Source organism: Malus domestica, chromosome 12 (genome assembly GCF_042453785.1).
Source record: "Malus domestica chromosome 12, GDT2T_hap1".
Classification (NCBI taxonomy): Eukaryota; Viridiplantae; Streptophyta; class Magnoliopsida; order Rosales; family Rosaceae; genus Malus; species Malus domestica.
Genome location: NC_091672.1, coordinates 22,714,065 through 22,731,296, shown reverse-complemented (window position 1 = coordinate 22,731,296; position 17,232 = coordinate 22,714,065). Strand labels below are relative to the sequence as shown.

General features: G+C 38.4%; 1 protein-coding gene across 1 annotated transcript; it reads left to right on the top strand.

Annotated features, from left to right (window-relative positions):
* The first annotated feature begins 6,507 nt into the window (after nucleotides 1-6,507).
* On the top strand, nucleotides 6,508-8,839 carry LOC139189950 (7-deoxyloganetic acid glucosyltransferase-like). The gene is made up of 2 exons (XM_070809310.1): nucleotides 6,508-7,279; nucleotides 7,598-8,839. Exons 1-2 carry the CDS (start codon nucleotides 6,742-6,744, stop codon nucleotides 8,521-8,523), a joined length of 1,464 nt encoding a protein of 487 aa, XP_070665411.1. The 5' UTR covers nucleotides 6,508-6,741; the 3' UTR covers nucleotides 8,524-8,839.
* Nucleotides 8,840-17,232: the final 8,393 nt, after the last annotated feature.

Genomic DNA, 17,232 nt, shown 5'->3' with positions numbered 1-17,232 from the left:
CCACGCTGAAAGCGTCGAAGGAGGCCATTTTTGGCGGCGGTGATTTCTGTCTCTCTTTGTCTGAAGATGATTTCAGTGGATTGTGAGGAAATGGGAGAGTGTGAGCTGCTGGGCCGCACTGTGGGCCGAGGATAAATGGGGAAGAAGACAAGCTGGAGTTTGGGCCCGTTGTGGCTTGAGCCCTTTTGCTATAGGCCGAGACACAAATGAGGATGGGTCGCTGACGAGGCCCCGACTTATGAGTTATGTATATGCATATATACATATATATATATATAATACTTGTATATTCCTTTTCTTTTTTTTTCTTTTTTTTTGGTAAATACATAATAACATATGTATTCATTTTTTTTTGTAATAAAATTGACTCTATTTAAAACACGTATTTTTTTTATTTTGATGTGATGAAAGGAATCTTTAATTTTGAGAAGACAAAGCATGATGCCAGGACCTCACGAAGCTTCCAGAGACGGGGTAGTGCTTGTGCAAAAGACTGTAACAGGGTTTCGCTGTGTAATGTCTTTTGATCACGGCTTTCCTCGGTGGGGACGTTGTTGTGCACATTGACCTTGCTGCCTGGAAAGACCGTCTTGTAGCTGCCCTTCCCTCGATTGAGGAAGGATCAAGTCATGACGTAGTTCAAATGGGCGATGAATTTAACAGTGATTTTGATGATGATTTTGCCGTACACAGTTTATGCTCTTGCGGGCCAGGAGCAGTTGGTGTCGCCTTTTATGCTCGTGCAGACCAGGAGCGTTGATGTTGCCTTTTATGCTCGTGCAGACCAGGAGCTTTGTGCCATGCAGTTTAGACTCGTGCGGGCGAGGAGAATTGGTGTTGCCTTTTATGCTCGTGCAGACCAGGAGCTTTATGCCATGCAGTTTAGACTCATGCAAACGAGGAGAATTTGTGAATTTGTCAAGCAATTTTGGAGAGGCGTTCCTCACAATCTTCATAGCAAGGAGCCTTGACCGAGTGATCGAAGAAGTCTTCAGGAAAGAAATCGCGCATCGTGATGGGGATGGACGATCTATGTGTCAAAATTTCATCATCTTCAACACGTTCACGTTGCTTTGAAGGTTGACAAGAGCTGCTTTGCCCCTTTTCCGATTGGCGGACTTGTGGAGGAGACGTATGCTTCTTGTGCAATTTCTTAGGAGTGACTTGAGTCCATCCTTCAACTTTGCTTGTCTTGGAGGATGCCCCCAGCGGTTGAGGTAAAAACTTTGAGTAGGAAGAGCCAGAAGTGATGGTGGTATAGTTTGACTTCACCACATCGTCAAGATCTAGCTCGATGATTCCTTTCTGGGCCAGCTTCATGATGAGATCCTTCAGCACGAAGCACTTTTCTGTCGGATGACTGATGAAGCGGTGGAATTTACAGTACCTTGGACTGTCGGTGCTATTCATCTCTTCTGGCCGTCTGCACTCAGGCAAACCGATCACTTTATTGTCCAACAGGTCATCCAGCATGGCAACCACATCAGAGTCGGGGAATGGATAAGTCTTTTCCTCAAGCTCCTTCAAAGTGCGTCTACGCATCTCTTGATCACGAAAAGCTTCGGTTTGAATCGCCTTGCCTCGTGTGGAGATTTTGACGGGAGCTGTGTTGACCGTTATTGCTTCCTTGGTGGATTTCCACGCAGCCTTCTCCACCTTTGTCTCAAGAACTTTGTCGTTCTTGTAGTCAGCGATCAGTTCCTTTTTCCCATGATGGGCGATGCTTAACTCCATGTCATGGGCGCGGGTGGCTAGCTCTTCGAAGGTTCGTGGTTTGATGCCTTGAAGGATGTATTGCAAACCCCATTGCATGCCTTGGATGCACATCTCGATTGAAGAGGTTTCCGAGAGCCCGTCTTTACAGTCGAGGCTTAGAGTGCGCCATCTGTTTATGTAGTCAATGACTGACTCATCTTTCCATTGCTTTGTGCTCGTTAGCTCTAGCATGCTCACAGTGCGGCGAATGCTGTAGAAGCGGTTGAGGAATTCCCGCTCCAATTGCTCCCAGCTGTTGATGGACTCAGGCTTTAGGTTCGTGTACCACTCAAAGGCGTTTCCTTTCAGCGAGTGCACAAACTGCTTGACGAGGTAGTCCCCTTCGGTCCCTGCGTTGTTGCAAGTTTCAACAAAGTGGGCGACGTGTTGTTTCGGGTTTCCTTTTCCATCAAACTGCATGAACTTTGGTGGTTGATAACCCCTTGGCATCTTCAGGGCATCAATCTTCTTGGAGTAGGGCTTCAAGTAGAACAAGGAGGTATGTGAGCTCCCTTCGTACTGTGCCTTGATGGTGTTGGTGATCATCTCATGCAGCTGCTGGATAGAAAGAGATCCCATGAGTGCCGCTGCTTGGTTTGGCTCCGGCTTCATATTGATTTTCTCCACCTGAGGCTCATCTTCTTCGTCATCTCTTCTCTTTAGTGGATCATTCTCTGGGTCGGGGTTCTCGTCGTCCTGTGGCTCCAGTCGGCTGACGAGTGCAGCGATTTGCAAGTCTTTTTCTTCAACAATCCGTGTTAGCCTTGCGATCGCAATATTTGTTTGTGCACGTTGTTCTTGTCTCTTTCGTTTCAGGAAAATTTCGTGTTTACAAATTTGGCACGCCCGGTGGGACAATCTCTACCTCTCATCTCTTTCTCCGTTCAAGGACTCCAAACACACCTCAAAGTCAATGACATCAAGCAAGGGACAAGCCGTTCTCGCAACCACTGAGGGAAGGATCCTAAGCATTTTTGCCGCAAACGGACAATCCATTGGCGCCACAATCGCTCCTCAACATGCCACTTTAAAGTTGGTGCCGCTAAAAGAGCAAGGGGAGCATCAAAGGTGTGAGTCTGTCATCAACCTGACCTCGCTGTGGGCACCAGAGCATGCTGCTAAGGCACACAAGATGACATCCAAAACAGCCAACGACGTTCTTCGTCAGCATCTTGGATGTCTAAAGGAAAGTCACGTCTATTGGTTGCACAAGTCATGACCATCGGCGTTACCTCCATCGAAGAACAACTGGCTCAATCTTGAAGAACGGTTGGATGTGTGGATTTGTCGACGTTGGGGCTTGATCTTGGATGAACGGATGATGAACGATGATGCTTTCTTCAAGGGCCGTCGGGGCTTGATCTTGAATTGGTGGAAGTTCTTCAAAGGCCGTCGGGGCTTGATCTTGAATTGGTGGATGATTGTTGATTCAAAGGGCCGTTGGGGCTTGATCTTGGAAGAACGATGAACGAAGAACGAAGAACACTTTCTTCAAGGGCCGTCGGGGCTTGATCTTGGAGGTGGATGATGGTTGATCCAAGGGTCGTGGGGGCTTGATCTTGGAAGAACGATGAACGAAGAACGCTTTCTTCAAGGGCCGTCGGGGTTTGATCTTTAAGGTGGATGATTGTTGATCCAAGGGCCGTCGGGGCTTGATCTTGGAAGAACGATGAACGAAGAACGAAGAAGGCTTTCTTGATTTTTCGGGAACCTGGATGCTTGAGAGCTTTGAAGTTTCAGAGCTTCAGAACTTCAAGAATTTTGCCTAATGATTTTGGTCCCTTTTTTTTTTTCAAATGAATGAATTACCCTTCTATTTATAGAAATTTCCAAGGCCTAATTTTGAATATAATATTCCAGATGAAATAAGTCGTTTCTGCCAGGTGTTGACACGTGTCCTGTTTGATGACTTTTCTAACTTATTTTGATTTTTTTGTTTAGACACACGCTACGTGTAAAATTTATGTAATACATGAGCGTTGAAACTTTGAGTTATCGGTCAACATTGTTTTACCGAAATTTCGATGTCTACAGAAATATTTCAAAGAACAAACGATAAAGCACAATTATATTCTCTAGCCATATTGATCAACAAGTTTAATCGTAATGCCAGCAATCACAACCAACATCATCCAATAATCTCACCAAACGATAACATGTACAATACATCAAAATGCAGGGATAGAGCGACACAGTTCGGCCGAAGCCTGCACCTCAGAAGTTGTCTCAAATAAATCAAATCCAAGGAACCAATGAGTCAAATAATGCGATTTCGGACCACGCAACAAAATCCATCAACATCGGGTTCCGGACCACTCAAAGGAACCAAGACACCAAAGGGGATTTCGGACCATTCAACAGAATCCAAACCAGGATATGATTATGAACCACCTAATGGAATTGCAAAGTAGAAAGGATTCCGGACCTCTCAACGGAATCCGAATGGATACGATTTCGGACCACTCAACGGAATCGTGGAGTACAATGCATATCAAACCACTCAATGAAATCTAAGCTGGATACGATTCCGGACCACTTAATAGAATCGCAGATCATGAGGGATTCCAGACCACTCAATGGAATCCAGACGGGAGCAGGGAACTGGACCACTCAACAGAACCTTAGCGGATACCCAGTTCCGGATCACTCAACGAAATTGAGCGGAAGTCCAAGGAATATAACAACGCTCGAAGAACAAGACATGAAACAAGTACTCAAAATACAAAAACTCAACGAAACAAGAAATGAAATAAGGAAACGAGATGTGAAATACATGGCGAATCAACAAACCCCATGACAATGGGTTAATGGTCCACTACTAGCCCTCACATCATCACCTCATGCCAATCATACAATCAGAGCACATTTCAAGTATACACATCAAATCACATATCATAAATGTTTTCAATCTATAATCAAATCACAAATCATAAACGTAGATCGATGGAAACAAATAAAATAACAATTCAATATAAATCACCTATAATAACCAAGTATAACACAATATGGCGCCACTAGTGCGTAAATCGAGACACGTCATCACGCTGAGCCCGATAAGCTCCATGGAATCTCAACATCACTCTAACATAACCGACATGCTAGAAGAACTCAGGCTAGTTAACTAAAAGGCCAACCGTCGATCAAAGTCGATAGTAGGGTCCACAACCCTAGAAATCTAAACCGGAAGATCTGGCTATCGGATCCGTAACTTCCTAAAGTCCACATTATGCTTCTAGAACAACATACTAAAATTTCATTACAATCCAACGGTTGGATCTCCGGCAATCATGAATTCATGTGGCGGTCGACTTTTTATTTTTACGAACTTATAAATCCAAGTCGGAAAGATCCGTAAGTCGGATTCCCGATTTGTAAGTTTCTAATGTCCTCAAATATTACGTACTATGACATATTAAAGTTTAAAGATGATCCAATGGTTGGATCGCCTATTACACCGGTCAAAACCGGATCGGGTGTGTGGTTGTACGGGTTCGGCTTGGATGCTTTGCACCTCGCTCCTTTCCCTTCCTTTTCTTCTCTTCTGATTGGCCCCTCTCTCCTTTTCTCTCCCGTACTCTCCTTTCCTTCCTTTCCCTCGCTGCCATCTGGTAGCTTCTCAATTTTTAATTTTTTTAAAACCAAAACGTCTCTAGTTTTGTCGTTATAGCTCTGTTTCACGAACAGTTTGCGCCTACACGTTTGTGAGATCGAGCTCTATTTGAAAATATAAATTGTGACCTCGAAAGGTCTACATATTTTAATTAATTAATTTCTAAACTTCAAACATCATAACTAGCTTAATTAAAATCTAAATTCAACTAAATTAATATAAATTCCTGAAAAATAATATAAAATCTCCTTAATACAAATACGTAGTTTGCAGTAATGAAATCCAGGAACAAGATTTCACATCTTAAGTTCAATTTTCGTAAAGGTAAATTTGAACCACATTATTACTAGCTCATTGTGAGGCTCAGTTCATTTCCCCACCTTTTAGTATAAATTTTATCGTTTGTTTAAAAATAAATAAATAAATCACAAATTGTTGAGTTGGGCTGGATCTTATACAAATGGGTCAGGCTTGGTTGTCAGATTGGAAGATCAGGCTTGCTTTAAAGGGAAAGTTTGATAGGTCCACGTTGGAGAAGATGATAAGGGAATGGATGGATGGCCCAAATAAGAAGGTTTTAGGGGTCAGTAGAAAGGTTTTGCAAAATTTGAGAGGATGTAATGCTTGAGATAATTAAGAAATCTTTCATGAGTATATAAGAAGTTGGCAAACGTTTTTTTGTTACTAACTGATTTTGAGTAAAACGTATAACTTTCATAATGGTATTTGAAAGCACTTAACACATGTTCCATGTCATTCAAGTTAGTAATCCATGTCTTAGGCTTGATATTTTGCTAAACGTAAGGTTTGTGAGGACGTAATAATAAACGGGAGCAGCATCTCTCCTAATTTATCTCCTAACCTACCAAAACCAACAAAAGTAAATGGAGGAATTTCTTTACCAAAAAAAAAAAAAAAAAACAAACAAGAGTTTCTGGATTCTGGCACTCTTCTTCCCTTTATATATCCATATATTTGTTGTATGTGTTTTTGGTGATAACTATGTATTTCCGTGATGAATGTAAATACAGTATATTCATTGAATACAAGCTGCGTGGGAGTAGATTTGGTATTTTATGGATTTGGATTTATTTTGTTATAATTATATTGTGCAATAGGCACGGATTTGAGATGTTTGTGGGACTGACTGCCTGTATACGTGCCAAAGTATGTCAATAGATGACCCCTTTAATTAGTGGACACTATCATCCGTCCCTAATATGAGAAGGGCCGCCTACACTCCTTGAGGCTACGATTGCCACTCATTATTTATCCTTTCTTGACTTATAGTTGAGAAGTGATGAACACTGGATTAGGGTTTTAAGTTGAGCTTCATTCCAACCTCACATATATTAATAGACACAGTCGCACAGTGGATGTCGACGGAGATGGAGGAATCTGAATCTGCTGCACACGTACTATTGTTGCCGTTCCCAGCACAAGGCCACATCACTCCGATGCTGAGCCTTGCGCAGCTGCTATGCCACGCTGGCATCCACGTAACCTTCCTTAGTACGGAGCACAACCATCGTCTCCTCACCCAACGCCGTGCCCTGTCCGCCCGCTTCCCAACCCTCCATTTCGAGTCCATACCAGATGCGCTCCCACCGGACCAGCCCCCCGCCATTCACTCCTTACACGACATCAGCTCGTCGCTCAGGTCTGTAACCAAGCCACTCCTGCGCGACTTGCTTATAACCTTAGCCAAAAAGGATGACGAGTCGTATCGCTCCACCACCATTCGCTGTCCTCCTTTGAGTTGTGTCATAATAGATGGGATCATGTGTTTCGCAATTGACGTGGCGGAGGAGGTGGGAATTCCCGTACTTGCCCTCCGCACAGTGAGCGCTTGCAGCTTCTGGTGTTATTCATGCATTCCCGACCTCATTCAACAAGGCCAGCTTCCCTTCCAAGGTGATCACTGTCACTCTTCTTTTCTTTTCTTATAAAACTTTAATTTCCCAGAATTTTGATTTTATCCTGGTGAAAGATTTAAAAAAAAAAAAAAAAAAAAAAAACAAATCTCTGAAAAATTTACAAATGCTCTTGTTAGTGGAAAAAAAAAGCGAGTTCATAATGATAATTTAAAATGTTAAAAACAATTCCTATGTGAAATGTGAAACTGGTTTTTTACTAGTTCAGGTGTATTTTGTATCCTTGCTAGTATACTGCTTCAGTGTTTTTTGAGCTGAACACTATATATATATATATATGCTTCTCGTGTTGAAACAGATCAGGACATGGATCACCCGATTAGGGACATTCCAGGGATGGAAGCTCTTCTGCGACGACGGGATCTACCAAGTTTTTGCAGAATGCCAATTGACCATCCAAGTTTTAAATTTTTCATGGAGCAAATTGAGGCCATTACTCGAGTCTCTGCGATCATATTCAACACCTTCGACGACCTAGATCCCTTAATACTCCCCCAGATCGCCACTCGCTTTCACAAAATTTACACCTTAGGCCCTCTCCATGCCCTTCTCAAATCTCGTGTGGGAGACGATCTATCATCCTCCGTTTCCTCCTTGCGCCACGAAGACCGACGTTGCATGGCGTGGCTCGACTCCCAACAGTCGGGGTCCGTTATTTTCGTCAGCTTTGGGAGTTTGGCAAAGCTGAGCCGCGTCCAGTTACTGGAGTTTTGGCACGGTTTGATCAACAGTGGCAAGCCTTTTTTGTGGGTAGTTCGGTCGGATATGCTTTCGAGTGGGCAAGAGGAGCATGCAACTCCGGTAGAGTTGGAGGATGGTACTAAAGAAAGGGGGTATATAGCGGAGTGGGTTCCACAAGAAGAGGTACTGGCCCACAAAGCTGTCGGAGGGTTTTGGACTCACAGCGGCTGGAACTCGACCATTGAGGGCATTTGGGCGGGAGTTCCGATGCTTTGTTGGCCACAATTAGCAGACCAACAGGTGAATAGTAGATGGGTTGGTGAAGGCTGGAAGATCGGGCTCGATATGAAAGACACGTGTGATAGGTCTACGGTGGAGAAGATGGTAAGAGCATTGATGGAAGAAGGCGATCAAAGAGAGCAGATTTTCAAGTCAGTGGATAATTTTGCAAAGTTGGCTCGCCATGCTGTTAGCGAAGACGGCTCTTCGTATAAGAACCTGGAAAAACTTATTGAAGACTTAAATGAAAAAATTGTGATGTGACGTCATGTTGCTCGAGTTTTTATATCTAGGAAAGCTCATGGCTTGATCTATGTATTGTTAGAGTATGAGTGTGATTCTTACAGTTTAGTAATAATCATTGTTATTTTAGATTGGTATAAAGAGGTCTTAATGTGTTTATAAGAGTTAATTCAACTTTGGTTTGGATTGAAACTCTACTATTGGCTCGAGAATAGAACTCATACTTATACAAGGATTTGGTCTTGTATTCCTTGTAGGATTGTAATAGGGCAATCTATGTTTAGTATAAAAACATAAGCCACTGCTCTCACAAAATATACACTCAATATTGAACTAAGACCTATTGTTAGTTTGAGTACTTTTGGTTTTGCAAGAGAGGAGAAGGTGCACTGTTTGAAGTCTGATTTGGCTTATTCTTCCATTGCTTTTACGGGTTAGTTTGTCATTGTATTTATCAAATTGTGATTTTAATACTTGTATAAATTTGTGGTTCATGAGCTTAATCTCTTAACTTATATTTTTGATAAGGTCTTATCTAACATGTGGTATCAGAGCCTAAGATTTTTGCTCTTGAATTCAAATTGAAAGTATTAAATTAAAAGTGCAAAATACGTGATGGTAAATTAGCAGGGTTCAGGCTTAGTTTGTGAGAAATTTTGGACTTTGAATGGAGTTTCTTGTAATGAATATCATGTTTGCCGCATACGGTCTCGTAACTTTGGCATGTAGATGCCAAACGAATGATGGCTACATGTTGAACTCAATTTGATAGAATTAATCTATTAAAGCTTGTACAATTATTAATTGTTCTGCTGTGCGTTGGATTCCATGTTGAATTTTTATAATATTTAATCAAGGATTCATTGGGTGGTTATGGAATGTTAGTACATATGCTATTATTGTTGTAATCAATAATCCGTGGCTTTTTGTGGGTCTTATCGTTTTGAATTAATGAATCTGATTATAAAGATGTGCATAAAATATGCCTTGTACAGACCAAATATTAGTAAGATAAAAGAAAGATGAAATCTTGGTTTGACGACATTAAAAGTTTTGTTTGTCTAAGAGATTTTAATGTTCTTGGTTTGTCTTTTTATGTGAATTTGTGTCGATGGGATTCTGGCCATCGCTTTGGCGATGATTTTGGTTCGGCGCATTTGTAACAATGACGATTTGCTTCGATAATTTGCAATGGTATGAGGTCCATGGAAATTGGGAGTGATGGCAATCTGCATGGATGGGTCTCGAGCATTTATGGATAATTTGTTTCGTTGATTTGGAACCGAGGAATTGCAATCGGATTGACGAACACGGGTCCAATGATGCATTCAGGTAACTCAGTTCACTGTTTCATGCATGATTAATTGTTCTCCTATATGCGTGATTATAGTTCGATGAGTTGGAGCATAATGAATTAGGGCTTTTGCTATTTCGAGTATGCTTGTTTATTTATATATATTGTGAAGGCATGATTAAACTCGAAATCCCTGTAGATGCCAACTTGTGATTTATGTGAGATGTCTGGAATCATCCTTTGCTGCATAAATAAATTAGTGTATGTCTAGATATACTCTTCTATTTTTCATTAAAGAGTCAATGTGTATGCATTTTTTCATGTATGAATCTCGATACATTTAAATTGCGGGGAGCTACACATGCACATCTTAGTGTCAATTCTTGATTTTCAATTGGTTTGATTTATATCAAGTTTGAGTTGGAATGGATTTGACTGCATATCATATGCAAGTCATGAGGTATTATAAAGCGACAAAAATAAATGCATATATAAAGTGGATGCCAATTGCTTTGTGATTTATACATAATAGCATATTTGAATGAAATCTGTATATATATGGAGATAGCATTCGTGCATAGACGTTGTAATTATGGGCATGCGTTTTTATATATATCAAATGGAACTTGCATAAGTTTCTCTGCATATTGATGCATGCATGCATACAAGAAAATATATGAACAGATGAATATATAAGGTAGATGTTTTATTGACTGCCTATAATGAGTCTTGTGACAATAAACTTTTAGCCATTTACAAAATATATATTCTATTATGAATCGGAAAGCAAATAATTATTTTGTCATCTTATTGGAAATTCATAAGATTAATGATATGTGGCTATCGTTATTTTCTCCAAGGACTTGCTTACGAATCTGTATATAATTGATGATGGTGTTGACAATGAATTAAAGGCATGAATATTTTTAATTTGGATGATTGTCGACTAATCTTATCATGTATATATCGATGCATGCTTATTGTATATGTATATTTGTGATTTCATGATGCATGCTTCCGCTATTATATTTTGGTTGAAATCACAAATAGGGAGGAAGATGAACTTTGAGTTCTCCAGAAGAAATAGTGGTCTTGATTATCTCGTTTTAATCAAGACATGTTGTTGTCATACATATCCAGACATTATCAAAATTTGGTCGATCTTGCTCGATGGATATTGAACTAGATATTGAACTAGTTAGGATCAAATTGAATGCAAAAATATTGTGCTTGCTATTCTGATTTTGATCATTGTTGAAACTAGTGATTTTGGGTTTATGTGAGATAAGTTTTTCCGAATGGATTGTGACTATCTTTTGATACATAGACTGCTTGCATAATGGTTTAGGTGTATTTGACTAAACTGAAATTATGCAATTGGTAAGGAATCGGGAATCAATTGGTTCATATCTCCGGTTTCTTTATTGGCTGTGCAGTACATTCTGCTTATGCTTAAGTGGGAGAATCATACGTTCGAATGTAAGCATAAGGTTATTTAGGCCGGCCATTATAATTCATTTGGATGCTTGAAAACCAAATTATGGTTTTATTGAAGCAATTGGTAATTATTTATGTTACTTAATTTGTTTAAGTAATGAGAAGTTTGGTGCTATTTGCTGGAACTAAACTTAACTTGATATAGTGGGAGCAAATCAATTTATGTGTTTGTTCTGGTCAAGTAAAATCACATTGTTGTAAATACAAATTGGATGAATGTGATCATGGAATTTGTTTGCATATTTGTTGCGGCAATTGATCACATTGATAAGACATTCAGTGTATTGCAATGACTATTAGTTAATACAGTTGATATTAACTTATACTTAACTTGTTTGTGTTAAGTATAGCCTAGATAAGTGGAAGCAAATTGGTTTGGTTTTTGCTATATTGGTTCACATAATTACAAAGTGCAAATTAAGTATGTTGTGACTTTTGAGTTAATTATGCGATGTAACAGAAAAGATTCTTAAGTTCAATACTTTAAAATGCATAGGTAAGTTGTATGTGAGGTTAAGCTTTTGTTATCCAAAAGATTTGGTGGCTATATGAGTGGGAGTAGACGTCTTGGTTTACTTTTGAGCTTAGATACATTGCTATGAACATAAACTGGACATTGTGATTTGTAAGTTAAATTTGTATATTGTGTTGCAAAGGCAATTATAAATTCATTGTTTTGGTTTATGTAAGCTGGTTGTGTCTATGTACTAGTGTGGTTGAAGAATGACTTTTGTGATCACCTTTATATTGAATTTGAGATGATTATTTACTGTTGTGAATCATACTCAAGTGGTAGAATGTTAGAGTATGAGTGTGATTCTTACAGTTTAGTAATAATCATTGTTATTTTAGATTGGTATAAAGAGGTCTTAATGTGTTTATAAGAGTTAATTCAACTTTGGTTTGGATTGAAACTCTACTATTGGCTCGAGAATAGAACTCATACTTATACAAGGATTTGGTCTTGTATTCCTTGTAGGATTGTAATAGGGCAATCTATGTTTAGTATAAAAACATAAGCCACTGCTCTCACAAAATATACACTCAATATTGAACTAAGACCTATTGTTAGTTTGAGTACTTTTGGTTTTGCAAGAGAGGAGAAGGTGCACTGTTTGAAGTCTGATTTGGCTTATTCTTCCATTGCTTTTACGGGTTAGTTTGTCATTGTATTTATCAAATTGTGATTTTAATACTTGTATAAATTTGTGGTTCATGAGCTTAATCTCTTAACTTATATTTTTGATAAGGTCTTATCTAACATGTGGTATCAGAGCCTAAGATTTTTGCTCTTGAATTCAAATTGAAAGTATTAAATTAAAAGTGCAAAATACGTGATGGTAAATTAGCAGGGTTCAGGCTTAGTTTGTGAGAAATTTTGGACTTTGAATGGAGTTTCTTGTAATGAATATCATGTTTGCCGCATACGGTCTCGTAACTTTGGCATGTAGATGCCAAACGAATGATGGCTACATGTTGAACTCAATTTGATAGAATTAATCTATTAAAGCTTGTACAATTATTAATTGTTCTGCTGTGCGTTGGATTCCATGTTGAATTTTTATAATATTTAATCAAGGATTCATTGGGTGGTTATGGAATGTTAGTACATATGCTATTATTGTTGTAATCAATAATCCGTGGCTTTTTGTGGGTCTTATCGTTTTGAATTAATGAATCTGATTATAAAGATGTGCATAAAATATGCCTTGTACAGACCAAATATTAGTAAGATAAAAGAAAGATGAAATCTTGGTTTGACGACATTAAAAGTTTTGTTTGTCTAAGAGATTTTAATGTTCTTGGTTTGTCTTTTTATGTGAATTTGTGTCGATGGGATTCTGGCCTTCACAATATATATAAATAAACAAGCATACAACGTGATACAACTCCTTTTTAACTTATATTTTTGATAAGGTTTTATCTAACATGTATTGCAACGTGTGTTCAATGCTTGATTGCTTCATGGATTAAAAGAAGCCCATACCAAAGTGGTTCAAATTTCTGGCCACTGGGTGGTGGGCGTGGGCTGCGGCCAGGTTATTGGGAATGATGGCAATTAATAGGAGTCAAGATAAAACTTTGACAGTCTCAGGATCTAACTTTTCCCGCCTCTTGTGTTACTAAAATAGACAAACAAAAAATACAATATCTTTCACTATGAAAATAATAGGAATATAAAAACATTCTCACAAAAATGTGGACACTTTATCTTGATTTCTGTCCAGGGAAACCTATCTGCTGTCATGTGTTTGTAGAGTAGAGAACGAGTAGGCATCTATGTTTAAAAGGAGTTGTATCACGTTGTACAGATCAATATGAAAAACATGAGTTCTACAAAATTCAAAGTTAATGAAATTATTAATAATCAAATCTTAATTGGCTATTGACATGCTACTTACCATGTGTCCTAATATCATTACTTCGTAACACATATATTAACTCTCTCCAATATTTTTGAAGTTTTTATCACAAATGGTCTCTGAAATTGATTCCTACCGTTTAGATGGTTATGGGTCTGCTATCCCCTAGTTCATGTCTCATTTGTGTCTCCTTATGTAATTTTGTAACACGTGTCACTCAATTTAACCCTATAGAAACACTATTAACTTTTTTTTTCCTATAAAATTAATAAAAATTAAAAAATTAAAGAAAACAAATAAAGTAATAAACCCACAATAACTCACCACCCCAACAGCCACCCTTCGCCCTAATCACCGACCCTTTTTGCTCCCAATTGCCGGTCTCTTTATGCACCAACCCATCATCATCATCTTCTTCTTATGGATCAAATCAAAAACCCAGTTTAGTCTCCCACAACCCACCGGTTAAGGGTCGTCTTCTTCGTCGTCAAGAGAGGATTGTGGGTTATGGGTTTTTTAGGTTGAATTAGCGGCAGAGACACAAATGATTTGGGGGGACGTCTTGGGATTGTGGATTCTCCTACGGGTTATGAGATTGAGGACTGTGATAAGTGATTGGATTGATGGGGTTGACTAAGACGATAAGGATGATGAGTTTCCACGGGGTTTAAGGCCTTCTTTTGAAGGATTGCAGGAGATTGGGGGATGGATTGTAGGGAGATTGGAGATGATGAGTTTCAACAGTGGTTTTTTTTTTTTATAGTTTTTTTAATTTTAATTAAATTTTATGCATAGTAACATTGTTAAGTTTTAAAGTTAAGTGGAGGACAAGTGTCTCAAAACTAAAGAAGAGACACAAATGAGACACATAATTTGGGACAACAAACTCGCGACCCATTCAGATGGTCCATAAAATTGAAAATCAATTAATGTAGTCCTTGAAAATAGGTGTCGCAAATCAATATGGTCATTCCGTCACAATTATGTTAAAAAATCTGTTAAATGCTGATGTGGCACATAAATGGACCCCATAAGTCATTTTTTCTCACAAATGATCATTGACATTGACCCACGACATCAAAACGGTTCTTGAAATTGACCCGCGACATCAAAATGGTCCCTAAAATTGAAAATTGATCAATGTAGTCCCGCAAGTAAGTGTCTCAAATCAATGTAGTTCTTCCGTCACAATTCTGTCAAAAGTTTTGTTATATGCTAATGTGACACATAAATGGGTCACACAAGTCTAATTAAATTTAAAAAAAAAATTACAAATAGGCTTAAATAATTTAATAGTTAATAAAAAAATTGTCAACCCAAAAACCCAGTCCTGCAATCACCTCCGATCTTAGTCCACATTTCTATACCTTCTTTGCTTTCTATTCTCTATAAAAACATCTCAATACACCCATCTTTACACACTTCAATACCCTTCACTGAATCAAATCTAGATTGAGATCACCTTTGGTGATAACTTGACCCATTGGCAACGACTTTTGGGACATCATCATTAACATTTAGGCAATCAACATCCTCACAACCATAATCTTGGAGAGCTTGTTCGGCACTTCCCTGGTGGTCTGGTGATGCGAAGAACGACGAGGTTTGCCTTGAGATAATGAGGTTATAACCGATGTGTGTCCATTTTCGTTGAAAAGTATTTCCACACACCCTCTTAGGCCTTGGTTAAGCCTTGTGCCTTTGAAAATTTATGGAAGTGATCTCTCTTCGGAGTAGACCCTACTATAAGGAAAAAAAAATCCATTATGCAAAAAGGTATTTAGACAATTTTTTTTTAATTAATTATTAAGCCCACATTAGCATATAACAAAGTTTTTTTTTACAGAATTGTGGTGGAATGATCATATTGATTTGCGACAACTATTTTCAATGACTATATTGATTGATTTTCAATTTTAGTGACCATATTGATGGTGTGGGTCAATTTCAGGGACCATCTTGATGTTATGGGTCAATTTCAAGGATCATTTGTGGTAAAAATCCGTAAATCTTATGGGGCCTATTTATGTGCTACATTAGCTCTTAACGGATTTTTTAACAGAATTGTGACGGAATGACCACATTGATTTGCGACGCCTATTTTCAGGAACTACATTGATTGATTTTTAATTTCAGGGACCATCTTGATGGTGAAGGTCAATTTTAGGGACCACTTGTGATAAAAACCCATATTTTTGTAGGGTGTATTTTTGTTCACCACCTTTAAGTGGTGGTGATGCTCAGACTTTATTCATCATCATTGGATGAGTTTAAATTTTGAGATTTATGTTTATCCACTGCACAAATCTCGAATTTAAACTCATATATCAATGTTAAATGAGCATCACCATCACTTGAAGGTGCTAATAAAAAATATTCTCATTTTTGTAGGAGGATTAGGAACTCTTCTGATCAATTCTTTTGATTTTGTAAAAATTGTCCAACTCATATTGATGATAAAATTTTGAGAGAGAGAACCCTCTTTATGAAAATAAGGGCATTTTTCTTTGCACCGTGTCACATTTTGCTCATATATGTCTCTTTCAATCCTAATGGTCTCCTATGAGAGTTTGTCACTTGTGGGAGGATTCCTCATTTCACTAGAAATATCTCTACTTTATCTTTACTGTTGTGTATTTATGCTCTGGCATCACTTGTGTGATAAGGGTGTAAGAATAAACCCTAATTAATTATTGTTAGCACAATCCCAAGATCACAACTAGAGTACATGAACGAAGACTTACCTCGAGCAGCCACTGTAGTAGTTTTCTTTCTTTTTTAAAAAGGGGACAACTGGTGGCAAGCCACAGTTACCCTCCTATTCCAGGGGCCATGAAGACTCACCTAGGCATTTTAGACTCACAGAGACATTTCTACTCACTCAAGATGTTATGTTCTTATAGTGATAGACCCTGGTACTCCAAATTATTTCTTTGTGAGCAGGGAATTCCTTTAAATAGAAGCAACAACAACCAACTCTCATCTATCGCGGTGGGTTGCTTTGATAACTATTGCCTCTAGTTCCTCACGTTCATGGAGTAGTGTTGGCTTTAAAGCACGATCAATGTATTTTCCTTAATTTCAGGATGTTGTTTCACACGTTTTACAACCATAAATTAGTTTGTATTTTTAATACAATATTTCTCCTTTATCCTAAATAGTGTAGACCCATTTATTCTCTTTTTACACCCAACTTATCATTTTTTTATCTTGAAATTTCGAATGTGCCAAATAATTCTCTTTTTACACTCAACAAGAATAGAATAAATAAATAAATAATCCAACATTAGGCAACTCCAGCCACCACATCTGTCCAAACCCCAACCACCCCCCTTGCGCCGGCAGACCTTCCCTACCACACACAACAATTTGAAAATTTGGAGAACCTTAACCCTTAACGACCCACCATTAAAAAGAACAAAAGAAATTCATGACAATATTTAAAAAAACAAAATTCATGATAACATTAAAATTATGATTCTACACATATAGCACACTTGATGGTCCAACACAGTTAGATTTAACTGATTGATAGTTTCATGGAATTCGGTGTGTTAAAAGGACTACGTGGAAGAT

Excerpts from the sequence above, each read along its gene's own strand:
- LOC139189950 (XM_070809310.1), top strand. The coding sequence starts at position 6,742 with ATGTCGACGGAGATGGAGGAATCTGAATCTGCTGCACACGTACTATTG. Across the intron at positions 7,280-7,597 it reads AGGCCAGCTTCCCTTCCAAG|ATCAGGACATGGATCACCCG; the intron begins GTGATCACTGTC and ends GTGTTGAAACAG.